General features: G+C 44.7%; 1 protein-coding gene and 1 long non-coding RNA gene across 5 annotated transcripts in view; one reads left to right on the forward strand and one right to left on the reverse strand.

The window, feature by feature from the left end:
• Positions 1-603: 603 nt before the first annotated feature.
• Positions 604-21,624, reverse strand: part of ak7b (adenylate kinase 7b) — a 162,407-nt gene continuing 141,386 nt past the window's right edge. For 2 of the 4 annotated variants that reach the window (XM_077620221.1, XM_077620218.1), the window contains one exon: positions 11,898-12,377. In XM_077620221.1, the coding sequence (XP_077476347.1) occupies positions 12,069-12,377 (309 nt within the window). In that variant the 3' untranslated portion in view covers positions 11,898-12,068. Of the gene's footprint in view, positions 2,339-8,739; positions 10,756-11,897; positions 12,378-21,624 lie in introns of those variants that run through there. The other 2 variants (XM_077620220.1, XM_077620219.1) reach the window with 2 other exon arrangements.
• On the forward strand, positions 12,583-20,441 carry LOC144089412 (uncharacterized). Its single transcript, XR_013305065.1, has 3 exons — positions 12,583-14,378; positions 14,519-14,957; positions 19,367-20,441. It is a non-coding gene; the product is annotated as an uncharacterized LOC144089412 (long non-coding RNA).

Below are 21,624 nucleotides of genomic sequence, written 5' to 3' on the forward strand. Positions count from 1 at the left end.
CAAAAAGGCCATGCAGAGAGTGATCAACACTGCCCAGAGGATCGTCGGCTGCTCTCTGCCCTCACTGGAAGATATTGCCAGCCCTCGTTACATCAGCAGAGCTCGGAACATTGTTGGGGACCCGGACCACCCTGGTCACGACCTGTTCCAGCTGCTTCCCTCTGGCAGGCGCTACCGGTCTCACAAGGCACGGACAAAGAGGCCTAAGGACAGCTTCTTCCCCACAGCCATCAGGACTCTAAACTGCAGCAGCACGACACAAAATCCCCTCGGTGTAACAACTTCGGGGTGAGGATAGATGAAGGACGTTGGGCGGCGATCTGCCTCCTGCTGGCTGACTAGGTAAGTAAGGAAGACAGTGGGAGGTAAGTGATCCATTTTATTCTTTGTTGGCATCGGTGAGGCAATCCTTCGCAGTCGCCGGGAGCTGGTTGCGCTCGGGAGGTGATGCGATGTATCCATCACGGCAGAATGCCAGCAAGTCTGAACTCTTGCCTGAGAAAAGTGCACTTCGTGGAGAAGCACCTTCAATTTCGTCATACGCAGCTGGGTATGATGACAATTAGGTTTTTGTCTAGTCAATGATGACGACAAGCCTAAGTCTGATTTTATTTATTTTTATTTATTTATTTACATTTGAATCCAGATATCAATTGTCAGATTAATTTAGTCACATGCATGTAAAAAAAAATTAATTGCTTGAATTGAATTGAGGGCGGCCCGGCGACTTGACTGGTTAGCATTTGGCCTCACAGCTCTGAGGTCTTGGATTGGAATCCAGGTGTGTGAAGTATGCATGTTCTCCCTGGGCCAGTATGTTGTTCTCCAGGTACTCCGGTTTCCTTCCACATTCCAAAAAGATGCACGGTAGGCCGATTGGTATGAGTATGAGTGAATGGTTGTGTGTATTCTCGTCCTGTGCTGGCTGGCCACCGGATCAGGGTGCCCCCTGTCTCTGGCCCAAAGTCAGCTGGGATAGGCTCCAGCATCATCCGCAACCTTAGTGAGGATAAAGTGGTTCAGAAAATGAATGAATTGAATTGAATGTTTTTATTGTCATTATACAAGTAGCATGAGATTTAAAGCTTTCACCACAAAGTGCACAAATAACAACAAACAAACAGACATCAGAATAATCAATAAATAAGAAATAAAATATCAATAAATAAGTAATAAATAACTAAGTAGTCCAAGTCAGATCAGCAGCGTAGAGCGGCCTTGTTCTGTCTGAAGTACAGAATGAGTTCCATGGTTTTGAAGATGAGCGCACCACTCGCTGAGTCTATGGACTCACAAACAGATAGATAATCAATTAGTAGTTATGATAAATAAATAATCAATAAAATAGTAGTAAATAAATAAGTTGTCAACATGAATAGGTAGTATAAGTACTAGTCAACATAGATATGTAGTCACATGGATAAGTGGTACAAAGTGACTAAAGTGACGTCTTGATTAGGTCCTAGGTGCACAACTCGACCTGAGTATGGTGACGGCTCTCGGGAAGAAATTGTCCTTAAGTCCATTTGTCTTGGCTGATATGGTCCTGTAGTGCCAGCCAGAAGGGAGCAGGTTGAAGAGGTCGAAGCCGGCATGTGTATTGTCTTTTATGATGCCCATTGCCCTTCTTAGGCACCGGGATTTGTAAACAGTTGACAGGGGAGTTAGGGGGTAGTTGATGATCTCTTGGGCTGTGTTGCTCACCCTCTGCAGTCTTTTCCTGTCTGCTTCTGTGCAGCTTGAGTGCCATGCTGACACAGCGTAGTTCAGCATGCCCTCTGTACGTCCTTGTCGTCGGACCTTGTGGCGATTTCAAGCTTAATGTTTCTATAGCCTGTAGCCACGCAAGGCAGATGGCGGAGCTTTCGACGCGCATTACATAAAAGCATGCATAGAGAGTTGTCCAAATTAAAATCCACACGTATTTATTAAACAATTCGGTTGACTTTCAAATAATAATCGAAGAATAAACTAAACCAAACTACGTGAGTAATTCAGGTCAGTAAAGTATGCAATAAAGTATGTGGTCCAAAACTGTTTGCCTTCCCGCACTGTCACCTGTCCCACGTTTGTATGGATGAACTATTCAAGGGTCACGCCACAAGGGCATGTCAAAGGGCGGAGTTTCACATCACATGACCTAAGGCTAAGTACGATCAGGTTCAACAGGTAGATATAACAGTAATACTTATGACCATATACGACTGATATTGCAAGGCAAACCAGCTGTAACCCATCTACTATTTCTACGATGTTGAAGCAGGAGGAAGGATTTAAAGCGACGCCTCCTTGGCATGGCCACTTTGTACTAAACGACGACATGGAGAGACTGTTACACCTTTGATAAAGAAAGAAGAAAAAAGAAAAAGTTAGTAACTATAGGGGTGATCCTACTTCGCGATTTATTCGATTATCGCGGCCATGTCTGGTCTACATTAACCGCGATATTTGAGGGATTCTCTTTTGTCTTTTTGTTTTTTGAAGACCGTGGAACAACTTACAGAATTTACATGTAAAATACTGAAAGTAAGTAGAAAACAAGTTCAGCAACCAATTACCTTCGTCAATAGAGGTGTCACTGAATATGTATACTGCCTGGTTTAATGCATTTTATGATGTTATTTGGTTGTAATTTGCCATGTAAAAATGCAATTTTACAAATTAACAATTTCAAAAGTAATTGATCCATATAAGTTTTAACATAGTTTTTAGGGAAAACAATAATGACAGTTGATGTACAGGTAGGTGTTTTTTCCCTGCTTGGCATTGCTGCCTGTTGGACCTCCTCCAGTGCCCACGGGTCAGCTGTAGCGTCATCAGCCAGGAACCACCGTTCATTGATGTTTTGCTCCTTTAATCCTGGAACATCTCCTGGTGGCGGAGCAGTGACAGAGACATCTCCCTGTCACGCCATACAGATGATAGCTGTTGTCTCTTGCAGCCGTTGCTGGGGTTAGCTGTTGTTTCCCCAGCTCCTGTCCTTCCTCCTAAGCCAGAGCCAAAAGCTGCCTTTCTCTGCCAGCTCTTTTATGGCCTTACTCAGGCTGCCTCCTGACACCCCTACGTCTGTCAAGAGGCGTGTTGTTGACAGCCCAACGTAGCCTCGGCACCCTAACTCGACAGGGTAGATAATGCAATTCCAGCCTATTTCCTGGCACTCAGATGCCAGCTCCAAGTTTTTGGCCTTCTTGCGCTCAAAGGCGGCCTCAATCCGGTAGAGAGCAGTGCACCTCATAGAACTAACATTACCATCAGAGGAGGCTCTGATGGTACTGTTAGTTCTATGAGGTGCACTGCTCTTGCCTTGGAGGACCATACAACAATGTCTGGGCGGAGTGATGCGGTGATGATCTCCGTGGGGAATCGGAGCTGCCTTTTGACCATAGGAAAAAGGCCTTAGTGCAGGGGTCTCAAACTCAATTTACCTGGGGGCCGCTAGAGGCCGAGTCTGGGTGAGACTGGGCCGCATCAGGATTTCCATAAGAAAAGCGCTGATAAAACATTCCAACATTATCAAATATCTTTATTTTTTAACAAGAAATAATGAATTAAATTAATTAACTTAAAGATGAAAAAAAATCAATCAATCAGTAATACAAATATAAAATAATAATAATAATGAGCATACAGTAGATATACATTGGCTGGCTAAGTAGAGAAAATGAATTATTTTTATTCCGTTTCGAATGTCTGTATTAACAGCTCTTTAACCTTTAACTTTCTGAACTTGAATGGAACATTGAACATGAAATATTCTGAACACGGCTTCTCTTGCCTAATCCTTGCTGCTAGAGACCTGGCAGCGCTTCTTCTCACATAGCTGAGTCACATTTGGCTTGAGGGAGGAAGCAGTGGAGACCCTCAGTAGAGCTTGAAGATGCTCATCAGTAAGTCTGGACCTGTACTTGGACTTATTGAAGTTCAAGGTGGAGAAGAGCTTCTCACACAAGTATGTGCTCCCAAAAAGGCACATGGTCCGCTTGAACATTCGGGAAAGTTCAGGGAAGCTGTGGGTCAACTCTCTCAAAAATTGCCCAAGCTTGTCTGCTTCTCCACTCACCTCCCTGAACTTGGCTTTGAGTGCAGAGTTGCACTGCAGGTCAATGAGCTCCATTTGAAGCTCAGGAGGGGCATCTTGCACATCAAAGGAGAAGGGGTCCGCAAAAATTTGAAATGTGGCTTTGTGTGTCTTGAAGTCTGCAAATCTGTGATCAAATTCCTCCTGTTGCTTCGAAATGGCCTCAACATACTTCTCACTACTGAATAGTGTGCCTGCATCCACGAGAGCCTTGCATGCTGGGAAATGGCAAAGGTTTGTCTGAGAGAGCTGGGCTTTCCATAACACAAGTTTAGTGCAGAATGCTCTCACGCTGTCATAGGCAGCACTGACAAGTTGCCCCTGGCCTTGTAGCTTCTTGTTCAGTACATTAAGCTCATGTGTGATATCAACAAGAAAAGCCAAGTCCATGAGCCATTTGGGATCACTTAGCACAGGAACAGCAACCCCGTCTATCTCCATGAAGTCTTTTACTTCTGCTCTCAACTCAAAAAATCTCTTCAACACGTTTCCCCTGCTGAGCCAACGTACCTCAGTGAACTAGAGCACATCCCCATATTCTGACTCCATTTCCTCTAAAAAAGCACGGCACCTTCTGTGCTTTAAGCCCCTGGATCTGATTTGGTTGATGCATTTCACAACGACAGACATCACATTGTCAAACTTCAGGCATCTGCTGCAAAGGGCCTGCTGATGGATAATGTAGTGCAGAGCTATGGCCTCCTCCACACCCTCCTCTTCCAGTTTTTTTTAACAAGTGCTACCAGTCCATTCTTCCTCTCTGTCATTGATGGGGCTCCATCGGTTGTTATTCCAACAAAGCTCTTCCATGGCAAACCGGCATTCTTAATGGCATCACACAGCTGGTGAAATATTTCCTTAGCGGTGGTCTGGCCATGCATTGGAATTACTGTGAGCAACTCCTCCATTACTTCCAAATTGTCATCAACACCACGGACATATATTGCGAGCTGGGCAGTGTCTGTGGTCTCATCAAGAGCCACTGAATATACACTGAAACATTGTGCTTTCTCACACAGTTGATCATAAATGTCACTTGACAGGTGAGAAATGCGCTCTGCCACGGTGTTGGCAGAAAGGCTGATGTGGTTGAACAGACTTTTCTTTTCTGGACAGACAATATGTGCAGCCTGTAATATGCACTTTTTGATAAATTCACCTTCTGTGAATGGCTTTCCTGCTTTAGCAATCAACTCACAAACGGCATAGCTAGCTTCGACTGCTGCATTACTGTCTTTGGTAGCCTTCTTGAAGAAATCCTGTTGCCTCAGAAGACTTGTTTTAAGACTGGCAACCTGGTGGGCTCTCTCATTTCCCTGGTATTTTTCGTACTCCTCAGCATGTCTCGTAGTATAATGACGTTGCAAATTGTATTCCTTGTGGACCGCAACTTTTTCAGTGCAAATGAGACACGTCGGGTGCCCCTGTGTTCAACAAAGAAATATTGCACTCCCCACTTTTCTTGAAACTGTCTGTGCTCATCACCGACCTTTCTCTTCATGCCAGGCTTTGAAAGAGACATCTCTGGGGCTCTGTAATATGTTTTTCCACTTGGAATGAGTCTCGGGTTGATCTTTCACGTTCAGTCGCGTGGGTTAGTGGCGCATGCACACTTTCGCTCTCCGTTTCACTCACAGAGATGGCTATACTGACAGGCTGGATCACGGATCATAGCGCCTCATTCAGTTCTATGCTGAGAGCAGCGGAGGAGTGTGCACGCCGAGCGGAGTGATCAGCTTCACGGCTTCTCCTCCGCCCAGCTGATTGGAGGAATGAATGAGTGAGTGAGCGAGGCACTGGACAGCCCGGCCGATGTCCCGCCCTCCAGAGCCGTATACCTCACCGTGATTGGTTCATTCAGCTCCGAACACAACAAGTGTCATTCATATCAATCTTGCGGGCCGCACGAACATTAATCTTTCATATTAAGACGGGGGCCGCAAATTATCGTCCCGGGGGCCGCAGTTGGCCCGCGGGCCGCGAGTTTGAGACCCCTGCCTTAGTGTCTCTCTTGGCCTGGTGTATCTCCCCCCTTCCATGACAAAGTTGGCGTGGATCTCTGCTGGTGGTGAATTTTTACTGTTCTGTCTGAGTCTCTCCGGCACTTCAGCTAGTTTCCTCAGGATGTGATCATGGCGTCATCTGTAGTGCCCCTGAGAAAGTGCAGTCTTGCCGCCTGACAAGATGTGCTGGAGGCTGGCATTGGGAGCGTTGCAAAGTGCGCGTGGTACCCGGACGTTTCATCGACGGACACTTGGTCGACGGACACTTGGTCGACGGACACTTGGTCGACGGACACTTGGTCGACGGACACTTGGTCGACGGACACTTGGTCGACGGACACTTGGTCGACGGACACTTGGTCGACGGACACTTGGTCGACGGACACTTGGTCGACGGACACTTGGTCGACGGACACTTGGTCGACGGACACTTGGTCGACGGACACTTGGTCGACGGACACTTGGTCGACGGACACTTGGTCGACGGACACTTGGTCGACGGACACTTGGTCGACGGACACTTGGTCGACGGACACTTGGTCGACGGACACTTGGTCGACGGACACTTGGTCGACGGACACTTGGTCGACGGACACTTGGTCGACGGACACTTGGTCGACGGACACTTGGTCGACGGACACTTGGTCGACGGACACTTGGTCGACGGACACTTGGTCGACGGACACTTGGTCGACGGACACTTGGTCGACGGACACTTGGTCGACGGACACTTGGTCGACGGACACTTGGTCGACGGACACTTGGTCGACGGACACTTGGTCGACGGACACTTGGTCGACGGACACTTGGTCGACGGACACTTGGTCGACGGACACTTGGTCGACGGACACTTGGTCGACGGACACTTGGTCGACGGACACTTGGTCGACGGACACTTGGTCGACGGACACTTGGTCGACGGACACTTGGTCGACGGACACTTGGTCGACGGACACTTGGTCGACGGACACTTGGTCGACGGACACTTGGTCGACGGACACTTGGTCGACGGACACTTGGTCGACGGACACTTGGTCGACGGACACTTGGTCGACGGACACTTGGTCGACGGACACTTGGTCGACGGACACTTGGTCGACGGACACTTGGTCGACGGACACTTGGTCGACGGACACTTGGTCGACGGACACTTGGTCGACGGACACTTGGTCGACGGACACTTGGTCGACGGACACTTGGTCGACGGACACTTGGTCGACGGACACTTGGTCGACGGACACTTGGTCGACGGACACTTGGTCGACGGACACTTGGTCGACGGACACTTGGTCGACGGACACTTGGTCGACGGACACTTGGTCGACGGACACTTGGTCGACGGACACTTGGTCGACGGACACTTCGTCGACGGACACTTCGTCGACGGACACTTCGTCGACGGACACTTCGTCGACGGACACTTCGTCGACGGATTTTCTCGCTCTCAAAATTATAATCATGAGAGAGAGAGAGAGTTTACTGTTGAAAGCCATCAACCAGGTAATCTCTTGCTCTCAAAATTATAAATGATAGATCTGAAAATACAATTTCGGGAACAGATTAAGAAAGAGTGAGATCAATTTAAAGGAAATAGGTTTATTACCGGACAGCAAGATGGAGGGAGAGAGCTCTAACAGCTGCGAACACGCTCACAGTCTGTTGTCCTTGCAACTCTCTCTTCGAATGAACAGTGGGGACAGGAAAACAGGGTAAAGTTTCTATGACAGCGATGTAGGACAAAGTTTATGCAAACAAACTTTGTGCTAATATGGTTAGACATTTGGAGGTTTTAAGTTTCTGCAAATACGATATTTTTATAGCTCACACAAACTGCCGCAGCCTATCTTACATTGCGCGATTCCAACAAACAATTGCAAACCGAGTTTGCCACATCGCACAATACAAGCAAACAATTGCAAACCGAGTTTGCCACATCGCACAATACAAGCAAACAATTGTAAGGCCAGCTCGTTAGCCTATCTTACATTCCACGATCGTAACAAACAATTGTAAAGCCAGTTGGCCAGTCTATCCCACAATAATCATGAGAGAGATCGAGTTTGTCATTGCATTGACAATGTCAGAGTATTAATATCTAAATATCTAATATCAAAATTATCAATAAATTGCGTATTATTGGCGTGTGTGTACATGTTTTTCAATTTGTGTTCCTGGGTGACAGGAACGAAATGTCCTGTTCTCGTGTGTGTATAGACAAACTTGCCTCGCCCCTGCCCATCCCACATTTTATACTATTATTGTCATGTCCCAACACATCTGTTAACGTGGTTAGATCAGAATTTCCACGTAAGCCTCTGATACGCTGAATTATATTATTTTTAACACTTATAGAGCACTCATTTAACCCATCGGCTGCCATTGACGGCGGTAGACGTCCGATTCATACCAGGAACCCATAAATTTAAAAACATGTACACACACGCCAATAATACGCAATTTATTGATAATTTTGATATTAGATATTTAGATATAAATGCGCTGACATTGTCAATGAAATGACAAACTCGATCTCTCTCATGATTATAATTTTGAGAGCGAGAGATTACCTGGTTGATCGCTTTCAACAGTAAACTCTCTCTCTGAATGATTACAATTTTGAGAGTGAGCGAATCCGGCGACGAATTGTCCATTGACAAATCCGGCGACCAATTGTCCGTCAACGAAATGTCCGGCGACGAAATGTCTGTTCGACGAAACGTCCGGGGACGAAGTGTCCGTCGACCAAGTGTCCATCGACGAAATGTCCGGTCACGGCCCAGCATTCCTCCTTCGTGAACCATTGGTGGATGTTACGAAGACAGGGAAGCGTGTCATAGGTTGTGCGAATGAGGAAGCTGATCCTTGCCTGCGGGATCTTCCACAGGTCGAACCAACAGATGTTTTGGTTGTCAACTCCCTCCCATTTTCTTCAGCTTCCTTCACAGCCTTCATCTTGTAGCGCTCTTCCCCCATCCTTGTCACCTCCACCACAACCATCTCCTTCCTCTCCTTACGGTTAGCTCTGGACCAGAATCGCGGTGCTTCTCCCCTTCCTAGACCATTTTTTGGAAACCCAATTTTTTCCATTATCGATTTTCACTAGTTGTCGGAAAAATTTCGATACAAAACCTATTCTATGACATCCACAGCCGCTCAAAGCATAATTGTGTAATTTTTCAGATAAATTGGCTTAGCCGTTTTAGAGTCCATAGGGAATGAACAGGCACACACACAGACTGATACACGCAAGGCACACACACAGACAGATACACACACGCACACACACACACAGACGGATACACACATGCACAGACACACACACACACACGGACAAAGATGCATTTATTAAAGGGTTGTCATTTTATGGTTGCTTTTGGGGACCAAAGCAATGAACATTGAGCAGCTTGGCCCAAAGTCCGTGGAGGTCAAATTGGCAGTTCGGTCATAGTTAAAATGGGTTTGTTTTTTTATTGTATTCTAACGATTTTCCTTGCTGTTAAGAGACCCATGTTCTTAAAACTCCAGATTAAAACTTACGATGGGATCTTAAAAACGTGTGTCAAATTTGGTGCGAATTGGACTTTTTTTTTTTAAACCCGATTTTTTTCGATTATCGATTTTCAATACTTATTGGGGGGGGGGGGTGATTTGACACAAAACCTGGCCACTCCCAGACACCCAATGTATATTTGTGTGAATTTTCATGAAAATCGGTTCAGCCGTTGCAGAGTCCATAGGGATCAAAGCAATGAACGTTGAGCAGCTTGGCCCAAAGAACACTCTGCCCATGATCTCCTGGTGCTGCAATCTATTGATGGTTTGGTCAACCTTGGTCAAGCAAGCTGGGCGTTCCAACTCCAGCCAGTGGGAACCGTGATGTTGGCGGTCCTTACTGACTGGTCAGTGGACTCTCGAGTACCAGCCTAGACTTCTCTTGCCTGTAGCTCAGACTGATAGACTTCAGTGGCAGCTGCATTGTATTTCTTCCAAAGAAGCCCATTTGGGAAAGGCACCGTGGTAGACCTAGCCACTTGCTGATGAATGAATTGGCTTTTCCATCCATCTTGCTCACAGTGAATGAGGAGATCTTGCTCATTTTCAAGGGCCACATCACACTTCTGTAGAGTATGAACTGGTACCACCAGACCTTGAACTTTCCGGGGAGTTGGCTCTGGTCAATCCTTGACAGCCCATCACTAAGTTGTCTCATGATGGTGATCTCCATCTGTTTATCAGACAGCTCTGCGGTGTACTGCCCTAGACTTTTGATGGGTTGCTCAGAGAGGAGGGGGATTCTTTTTCCCCCAACAATAAAGGTGATATTGTCATTTCTTACTCCTTGCGGTCATCTATAATCCTTATAAAATGTGATTTACGGATGTCTGTGTTAAGATTATCTCGCCACGTTTGTCCAAAGCGTGCAATGTAGAGATTTATTTAGAAATTTTAAGGCAATTTTAAGGGTAGGCGAAAAAATACAGTAAACCTTGAGATATGACATCTATTGAATGTCTTATTATTATCATTATTATATTTATTTCACACAGAAAATCAAACTCCCATTTGGCAAAGCACATACAGCTTCTTCAACATTGTTGACTGTTTGGGACTAGGCCGTTTTTATTTATCTGATCCCAAAATATATCATTGGTGGTTCTTTATTAAATATTCTGCCTGACAAGGAACAGAATTAAAATAAATTAGAATTATACAACAAAAATGCAGTACTCGGATGATTCGCCTAAAGATGTTTCGCTGACGGACGTTTGACAGACGGACAGGTCGCCAAATGGACGTTCCACCGAACGTTCATTCGGCCGAACGGAGGTTTCGCCGAAACGGGATTCGCGCGTTCGCCCCGCCCCCGGATCGTGTGTACAAGTTTTTCAACCTCGGCCCGCGGGCCATATACGCCCCGTTATGATTTTTAATCCGGCCCGCCACCGGCATTGTCCAAATTATAGTGAAAATAAATGATTCATTTCCCTTTGCCACTCATCACTCTCAATTTATTAGTCTACTGTCAATGGCAGCCCGGGAATAAGCACTCTTGGGCGGGCATGTCAGCCCAGGAATAAGCACTCTTGGGCGGGAATGTCAGCCCGAGAATAAACACTCTTGGGCGGGCATGTCAGCCCGGGAATAAGCACTCTTGGGCGGGCAGATGTAGCAGAACCGAGCCGTGAAATGACAGCAATCGGGTCAAATCCATCCTAAAACAGCATTTAATGATTACATACAAATACTGGAGCTCTTTGGACATTAGAACCGAGCCCAAGGAAGTGAATTCCTTGGTAAAATGTCGCGATGATGTCGCGATAAGGCAAAAAACGTCTATATACGTTCATTCGCCAAACGGCTCAAAATGCTCTCAAATTCGGTCAAATCCAGCCGAAAACAGCATTTAATGATTAAATACAAATACTAGTATTTGTATTTAATTATTAAACGCTGTTTTTGGCTGGATTTGACCAAATTTGAGAGCATTTTGAGCCGTTTGGCGAATGGACGTATCTACACGTTTTTTTGCTCCCATCGCGACAGTTTACCAAGGATTTCACTTCCCTGGGCTCGGTTCTAATGTCCAAAGAGCTCCAGTATTTGTATTTAATCATTAAACGCTGTTTTCGGCTGGATTTGACCGAATTTGAGAGCATTTTGAGCCGTTTGGCGAATGGACGTATATAGACGTTTTTTGCCTTATCGCGACATCATCGCGACATTTTACCAAGGAATTCACTTCCTTGGGCTCGGTTCTAATGTCCAAAGAGCTCCAGTATTTGTATGTAATCATTAAATGCTGTTTTCGGCTGGATTTGACCGAATTTGAGAGCATTTTGAGCCGTTTGGCGAATGGACGTATATAGACGTTTTTTTGCCTTATCGCGACATCATCGCGACATTTTACCGAGGAATTCACTTCGCTGGGCTCGGTTCTAACGTTCATTCGGCTCGGTTCTAACGTTCATTCGGCTCGGTTCTAACGTTCATTTGGGCCGTTCGGCCGAATGAACGTTCGGCCGAACGTCCATTCGGCGACCTGTCTGTCTGTCAAACATCCGTCGGCGAAACGTCTTTAGGCGAATCATCCGGTCACGCAAAAATACAGGCAAACAAACACATTGTGGATTTATTACCAAGAAATCTATTGGATCCTCTGGCCATACTGATCCACAGGCGATCAAGCCCTGAGACAGAGTTGTCATGATGTGCTCCATTAGGTAGGTCTTCATTGGGACAGAGAGAACCTCCAATTGTTGCACTTCCCATTGCCTCTTATTCTCTAAAGTCGTACTCTGTCACAAACACAAAATATTCTTACTTTAATTCCAAACATTTATCATTTAATCATCATCTATACCGTGCATCTTTGCAAAGGTTGCAGGGGGTTAATTAAGCCTATCCCAGTGGACTTTAGGAAAAAGGCAGACTACACCCTAGATTTGTTGGCATTCAGCCATAGGACACACAGAGAAACAGACAACTATTCGCATGCACAATCATACCACCAACGAGCGGGAATCAGTTGACCAGAAAGTCCTTAATCCAGGAGCAGGTGGGAGGTCGGACCCCCAGGTTGGCCAATTTGGGGATAAGAATGTCCGGTATAATGGCATTAAAGGCTGAGCTGTAGTCGATGAAGAGCATTCTGACAGAACTCCTCTTGTGGAATATTGAGGCGCCGGTTAGTCTAGATAACACCTACTGTGGCAGATAGCGTGTTCATGAGCCAGGGTCAGGCTGGCCTTAAAGATATCAGACATTGCCGAAACGATGGCGAAGGAGGGCGGATGTCCTTCACGTTCTCACTGAACTGTGCTCAGACGTCAGATGCGATTGCGTAGGATGGCGGACGTCCTTCACTGTTTTATGCCCAAGCTTTAAAAGACGCCAGGTTTTTCAATAAAGGAGGTATTGCTTCCTGACTGCAACCAGAGCATGTTGTGTATTTTTCCACTCCAACAATCAGTGTTGGCGGCAGGATGCCAAAAAGGAAGGTGTCGGATGCTGGCTACTCACTGTGCACCGTATTGTGACATCCACGGCCGGACAACCAATTGATTGGCCGTGTGAGCGGCTGGCATCGTGGTTCTGAACCTCCCAGGCAAAAAGGAGGCGACACCTCCCTGGCACGAAGACCAAAAGTCTTGTGTGTTTTATATAAAAAGACCTTGAGTCAAAGCTGTTAAACAGCTGATTGGAATATCATTGGAAGGAAGGAAAAAGCGGGCAGGTAACCCACGGTCGTTACTCCGAGCTGTTTGTCCCGTCAAGAAACTCGAGTGCTTTTCGGTCTGGAAGCTAATACAAGTGTGAACTGGTTAGATGAGGCCAGTGGCAGTAAGTTAATTGTAACGTCTGTTTGAACGTTACATTTCAGGGTTAGCGCACCGGTAGAAATGAAGTAACGACCTCCGAAAAACGCGTCAGGAGGAAATGCACTATCAATCCCGGTCTGCGTCTAATAATAGTTTGTGGGTTCAGTAAACGCGCCAATGAGCATTCAAGCCAGTGTTGTGTTTGAAATAAATGTCATGCAGCCGATATGAGAACAGACAAAATAATAAATATATTTATTGAAATATAACAATACTTGAATTAGAGTTTAAGTTACCGTGGGCGCGGAAGTTGCTAAACGCGTGCACGTGTGGGAGCGTGTGCGTGTGTGTGCGTGTGAGTGTTTTTGCCAGCTGAGAAGAATTAAGGCGTAAAGCATAATAATACCCGCCATAAAACGTAAGACATGCTTCGGACTGTGTCGAAAATAAAAGTGTTTAAATGTAGTGTTGAAGCTGTGAAAAGATGCTGTTATTGAGTGGTCACTTCTGGAATAGTAAACATAAATTTGATGGTGGTTGTGAAATATGAAATGTATTCTTTTGTACTCTTATATATTTTAGTCACTAGAATAGAATTTTACTGACACCTATTGGTTAAAACGTGCACAACACCTATTTTTGTATCACCACCCATTTCTATGTCACGTGATCTTGTCTCAATAAAGCCTGTGGAAGCAGAGGAGATGAATGGGAGACAACTTTAGAAACGTGAGAGGAAAGACACATCTTCCAACTTTTGCATTGTGCCTGTCAAGTCAACTATGGAGAAGATATGTCTGCCCCTCCTCCAGACCAACAGGGGGCAGAAAAGAAAACTCAATCAAACTCTCCTCACCTCATTTCCTGCCTGAGGTCATAGGTCATGAACCAGGATATAAATTCAGTAGTCCAGCCTTGAAAGAAGACAGGCAAAAAAGGAACAAGAAATAACCCTTCAGACCCGATCACACGCAACTGGTAGGATCAAATATAAGTACCACTTAGATGCCAGCTGATTAATGCTTACTTTGCTTTCTCACAACCATAAGTTGCATTCTTTGTACCTTCCTTTCGTTTGAAAAATGTCACATGCTTGCTTCCTTCTTTCCCTTTTTAAGGTTTTCAACCTAATCCTTGCAGCAAATGCTAACCCTTTCAACAACTTCTTTCCTCTCACTGGAAAACTTCAATAAAATTGTAAACTGGAAGGATTTGAGTTGTTCCTGCTGTGAAAAGATCGTGGCCCCTTTTCATTTGAAGAAAGTAGAGAGAACTTGACAGTGCCCTTCCCCCCCTCTGCAGATGCGGTTAAAAATCTCATTATTGCTGTCTCGGAGTGCTCTCTGATGTTTGATGTTATTTAAGTGTCAACAGCGGTTCCGACATTTCTGGTGCCCAAACCTGGGGAATTCATATCTGGATTTTGGACCGCGGTGGAGATCGAAACCAAGAATTTGACGTCAGCTATTTCCTCATTGAAGGAAAAGAGGTGAATCGGTTCCCTGCTGTCGGGAAAAAAGAGACGAATACCATCGGACAAAGAAAGCATCTGAGGCGGTGAGCTACTGTTTAAAATTAATTCGTAAATACCATTTTAGCATAAGAGCCCGTTTTTTTTCCTGAAAGAGTCGAGAAAACGCTCCATTCGTCGGAGATGAGTTGTGTGTATACCGTTGAGAAGTGCGTAAGTCGGAAAAATAATACGTAAGGTATGCAACGGATCGATAATCTCCGAGAAAGGCGCGAGGCCTTTCCCGGTCGGTCCAAGAGGTTGGCTGAGTGATGTCAGTCTTCCAGAGAGGGGGGTAGCACCCACCCCGTTAGTAAGGGTCTTCAAGAATTGAGTAAAAATAAAGGAAAAAGTATATCGTATTTTCACGACTATAAGGCGCACCAAAAAGTCTTAAATTTTCTCCAAAATAGACAGGGCGCCTTATAATGCAGAGTGCCCTGTGTATGCTCTGAGCTCCAAAGCCTAACTGAGGGCACTTCTGGCCGAGACGCCTCTCATATAGAGAGAAGGCGGACGTGGGTGGGGCCAGGCATAGAAAAGGCGGACGTTGGTGGGGTAAGGCTTGCGGAAGGGTTGTGTGTGAGAAGACGCTAAAGCCACGCCCCTACAAGGTACCTATATATAGTGTGGGCATGGCTTTATTGCAAAACGAATAATGAATAATACAAAGAGGCAAGCTTACGAAGCTCGGTTCAAGCTTCAAGCCATCAATTATGCAGTGGAACATGGGAACAGAGCAGCCTCGAGGGAATTCAACATCAACAAATCTGTGGTTCGCAAATGGAGAAAGCAGGAGAACGAGGTTCGCCAAGTCAATAAGAGGAAGCTGAGTTTCCGTGGGAACAAGGCAAGGTGGCCCAGCTTGGAAGATCAACTGGAGCAGTGGATTCTTGGTCTAAGAGCAGCTGGGAGAAACGTCTCCACAGTCACCATTCGACTGAGGGCAAAAGCGCTAGCGGAAGAATTGAAAATTGAACATTTTCAAGGAGGTCCATCTTGGTGCTTTCGCTTTATGAAACGGCACCATCTATCCATTAGAGCGAGGACAACCGTGGCGCAGCAACTTCCAGCGGACTACATTGAAAAGCTAGCCGTTTTCCGCACCTACTGCACCAAGAAGATTACGACAAACTTATACAGCCTAACCACATAAGGAACATGGATTTGGTACCGCTGACTTTCGACATCCCGGTGAACCACAATGTGGAGAATAAGGGGACCAGCACGGTAGCGATACAAATAACGGGACATAAGAAGTCAGCTTTTACTGTCGTTCTTGGTTGCCATGCTAATGGACAGAAACTACTACCTATGGTGATTTTTAAGCGAAAGACGCTGCCGCAAGAAAAGTTTCCAACCGTTATGATCGTGAAGGCAAACCAAAAGGGCTGGATGGACAAGGAGAAAATGAGAGAATGGCTACGTGAGGTGTATGTTAAGAGACCGGATGGCTTTTTTCACGGCTCGCCTTTCAATCTTGATTTGCGAGATCCATGCGTGCTCATCTCACATCAGCGGTGAAAATCCAAGTCACAAAAATGAACTTAGTGCTTGCCGTCATTCCCGGAGGCTTAACTAAAGAACTCCAACCGCTGGACATCGGCATCAACCGGGCGTTCAAAGCAAAGGTGCGAGCGGCATGGGAACAATGGATGATAGCTGGCGAACACAGCTTTACGAAGGGTGGCAGGCAGCGCCAGGCTAGTTACGCTACTACTTGCGAATGGATTGTGGCCGCTTGGACTAACGTGTCTGATTGCACTGTTGTTCGAGCTTTTGCCAAAGCCGGCATCATTTCTGTGGAGCCACATGGCAATGACAGTGACTGACTCATTTGGACAATTGTTCAATTCGGACACAGAAAATGAGGACTTTGATGGATTTGTGGGTGATGATGACGTGAGTATATTGTAAAACGCCATTATTCCCTACACCAGTGGTCCCCAAACTATTCCAGAAAGGGCTGCAGTGGGTGCAGGTTTTCGTTCAAACCGGTAAGAGGAAACCTTTCCACCAATCTGGTATCCTAGAAGTGCAATCAGTGGATTGCAGACAGGTGCTTCTTTTTCCAGCAGAAACCTCATTGGTTAAACTGTTTGTGTTGGATCGGTGGGAACAAAAACCTGCACCCACAGCGGCCCTCCAGGACCGGTTTGGAGACCTCTGCCCTACACGATTGGAACTGGATGATGAGGCTAATCTAATTGACTACATAAAAGAAAAACTTTAAAGAATTGCATTGAATTTGGGTTAGCAGAAGGAGACTGTGCTTCTCAACAGGAAAGGGACTGGACCAACGGTGGTCCCAGGAGCCTGGATGCTCAACCTAAAGTATAGAGAAGAAGCACTAGCACGACCCAAAGTGAGAACGTCCATACCAAGTGTTGCTGACCAACCAGCAGACATGAAAATAGCCGAAAGGGGATGTAGATCCACCTTTTGCACTGTAAGAAGGTTCTCTCAGTTGAAACGTTTGAGGAGACAGGTAAGATAAACTTTTTGACGTGATAAGACGAAACGGCAAGCACTCCAATATTGATTGGAAAGATTATTGCTCAGGGAGCAATGCCAAAGATTATTGCTCAGGGAGCAATGCCAAAGATTATTGCTTAGGGAGCATTGCCATAAACCACGGGGAACTTTTTTATGTTGGTTTTATTGTCTCCATATAAGAAAAAGGTGAAAGTGTTTCAATTGCGTCTAAACCTTCTTACAAAGGGTTAAAGAGTAAACGATCAGAAAGAAAAGAGAAACTACAATGGATAGAAATGTAACTGGATTTTAATTTTATGCCTGACTATTGAAAAAATATTGATTGAGAGAGATTCATAGGAGATGGTAGACAAACTACAAAGACATTTGATGAAAAAGGATACTAGATTGGGGTATTTTGAATTTGAAACAACTGAGTTTAATAGGCAACGCAATTAGGATTATTGAATGAATTGGGACTACTTGATTCTTGATTAGTATGCATTTTATAAGTAATGGGCTTTAATTGCTCTAAAGGGCACAGTTATGCTAAAAATATACATTTTCAATTTTTCAATTCTATTCAGAATTATAAATGTGTACCTTTTGTTCCTCGATATTAATTGATGTGAATGTAACTATTGAAGAGAACGGGAAAGCTGTTTTCCTGAGCAGAAAGCAGCCTGGTTTGCCTTTTGTATTTTTCCTATTTTTAGTATGTTTAATTAATTTGTGTAATTACAGGAAGGAAAGGAAAAAAAAACAAATGTAGTTCCTGATCTTAACAAGAAAGCAATGATCATAATAGAATACAAGCTAGCATATTTAATTTTGACTGATAAGGCATTTACATTTTCACAAACTACAGTGATGGAATAAGTAAGATTGTTGTGATTTTTGTTCATTGGGGTATTAAGCCCAACCAAATAGCTGTATGCAAATATAAAGCACGTGCTAAAGGCAACGACAGAATCAGTAGAGGAAATGCCAGAGCAGATGCAGCAGCTAAAGAAGCAGCACAAACACTTACTGCACAGTATACACAACAACAAAAAAACGAGTCGAATACAAAAAACTGTATTAATTGATATTCAAAACATTGCACCACAAAAACAAAAAGATGCATGGATACATAAAAGGTGCAGAACAGTCTGCAGACGGCCTATACCCTGCTAAAGGCCTATCCAAACGATAGCAAAATTGAGCCATCGAAGGAGCCATGTCTCAACAGGGGGGGATGATGGACATAATACAGCGTGTGTTCCATGTGCCAACAGGTCTAAATACCTACTTTAATTTTTTTGTAGGAACTGTTTAATTTGTTGCAGACATAATATGCAAGGTAACCTCAGGCCCAAACTAGGCCAATGCCCAAAAGCTACCTAACCATTTGAAATTTTACACATGGATTTCATTGAATTATCCAGAAGCAACCAGTATAAATACTGTTTAGTCTTGATTGACTCATTCTCTAAATGGACTGAAATAGTCCCCGCAAAATCACCAGACGCATTAATGGTGGCTAAAGCCATCTGTAAACACATAATCCCAGAACATGGGATCCCCAGAATCATCTGGGGTGACAATGGAGCTCATTTTGTAAACAGCATAGTACAACACATGGCAAAACACCTAGGAATAAGTCTAAAAAACCACTGCTTGTACAATCCGCAGAGCGTGGGACTTGTAGAGAGAACAAATGGTACAATAAAACTAAGGCTTAAGAAAACCATGGAAGAGACAAAGAAGCCATGGCCAGAATCCCTATCACTGGTCAAAACATATACCTACTAGTTCGGGATTAACACCGTTTGAGATAGTTCATGGAATACCATTCCAACTTCCTCTATGGGAAGGTGAACCATGGCAAGAGACTAAAGGCAAGCCAGGTCGACTCACAGAGTGGATGGTAAAAATGTTTAGGGAAAAACTTGTCCAAAATACATGTAAGCTGCAGTTATCCCCTTTATGTCCCTTACAGGAGGTGATGAAGCCAGGTGACCAGATCCTGATCCGAGTCATAAAAAGGAAGGCCTGGTCATCTTCACACTGGGAAGACCCATTCGTGGCCCAACTCACCACCCCCACAGCAGTTAAGATCGTTGAAAGGTCGACGTGGATTCACCAATCCCAGGTCATGCTGGAGATTCTTGCACTCCTTCGAAGTGTAACGAATCCCAGGTTGTAGAGTCCTCTGGGTAAATGTACTTGTCTTGACTTAAAAATTGTGTTCGCTCAATTAAGAGGGACATAGAGGAATTTTTCTCGAGTACCCCTGAGTAACTCGAGTTTTCGCCTCTGCCTTGACAAGTGACTTTGTTATTTTCCATACCCTGTGAAGAGAAACTGATGATGATATTTGTATTCTAAAACCTGGAAAGGAGGGATATAAATTGATGTGTTTAAAGAAAATTATTTTAGTTACTTCAGAGGGGAAATGTGAAATATGAATTGTATTCTTTAATTCACTCTTGTATTCTTTTGCACTTTTATGTATTTTAGTGACTAGAATAGAATTTTATTGGCACCTATTGGTTAAAACGTGCACTACAGCTATTCTTGTAGCACCGTTGAGCCGAGGAGATGAGTGGGAGACAACTTTGAGAAAGCGGGAGGGTAGACACATTCTCCAACTTTTTCATTGTTCCCTTCCCCCCTCTGCAGACGCGGTTAAAAATCTCATTCTTGCTGTCTCGGAGTGCTCTCTGATGTTCGATTTTATTTAAGTGTCGACAAAGGTTCCCAAAAGCCTATCCCAGCTAACTATGGACACCCTGAATGGGTTGTCAGCCAATCGCAGCTCTAAAGTATTTTAACTGCCTTTTTCATAATGTGAAGCCTTATCCTCTTAGAATTTTTAACTCCACAGCCTTTTTTACAGAAATGCAACTACTTGGTAATACTCTGACACTATCGCTTAGTGAGCCTTCTGAGATTGCTCATGAAGACCTTTATTGTTGATCCACAGTTGGGGCTCAAAAACTTGTGCCTTAACGTGAACTAACAAGCCCTTAGAAGTGACCTAAACAACGCACCAATAAAACATCCGGAAGTAATCTTGTTTACAGACGGATGTTGCTTCAAAGGCAAGGATGGCCTACAATCAGGATTTTCAGTCATTCAATGGACTGGGGAGACATTCAACACTTTAGTTGCAAAAAAACTAAACAGTGTTCAATCAGCGCATCGTGCCCAAATACTGGCCCTTAAAACAGCACTCACAATTGCTCAAGGCGTTACAGCTAACATATACACTGATTTGGCATATGCTCACGTGGTAATCCACACAGCGTTAGCCGAATGGCAACAAAATTACTTCTTTACCGTGACAGGGGCCCCGATAAAACGCCAACAAGAAATACTTGCATTAAGGGACGCTCTCATGCTCCCCAAAACAGTAGCAGTGGTTAAAAGCAAAGGACATGCTAAAGGTAATGATTTGGTGGCGAGAGTTAATGCGGCAGCAGACAGGGCGGCAAAGGCGATAAGCAGTACGGAACAGATCGACTTGGATGCGGTAAAAGATGGCAACAAGACGCCAGCCTTGACGAGAGAGGTGTGTGGAAAGCAAAAGGGGGTGTGAAAGGTGACAATGAAGTGTGGACTAAAGATGGTAAGTACATTCCGCCGCAAAAACTATTAAGATGACTAATTAACGAAGCACATGGGCTGTGCCAGGTGGGGGTAGATGAAGTAATAAGGCGACTCAGCTCTGTACAGTTTGCAGCCATTACAATATCATGTCATCCACCAAGCCACCGCAAGGCAGCCATGACCCAGAGGGCACTACTCCTGGACGTTGGTGTCTATAGATTTTACAGACATGATCAAGTCAAATTCAGGACAACGATATTTACTTGTGTTTGTAGATGCCTATTCCGGTTGGCCAGAAGCATATCCATGTAAAAATGAATAAGCTAAAGGTGTGAACAAACATTTAATCAATCATTATATTCCATCTCATGGTTTCCCCAAAAAGATCACATTGGACAATGGAACCCATTTAAAAAACAAACAAGAAGTAGAGAAGGCGCTGAGAGTTAAACACACGTTTGATTGTGTGTATCACCCACAATCTCAAGGCCAAGTTGAAGGGATGAACCATAATCTTAAGGAGAAGCTGGCCAAGGTGTTGGCCTCTTCTAAACTCAATTGGATACAAGCACTTCCAATCGCTTTAATGAATATGTGAATGTCATTAAATTCCGCTAAGGGGTGGACACCTTTCGAGTGTCACAC

Source organism: Stigmatopora argus, chromosome 15 (assembly GCF_051989625.1).
Source record: "Stigmatopora argus isolate UIUO_Sarg chromosome 15, RoL_Sarg_1.0, whole genome shotgun sequence".
Lineage (NCBI taxonomy): Eukaryota > Metazoa > Chordata > Actinopteri > Syngnathiformes > Syngnathidae > Stigmatopora > Stigmatopora argus.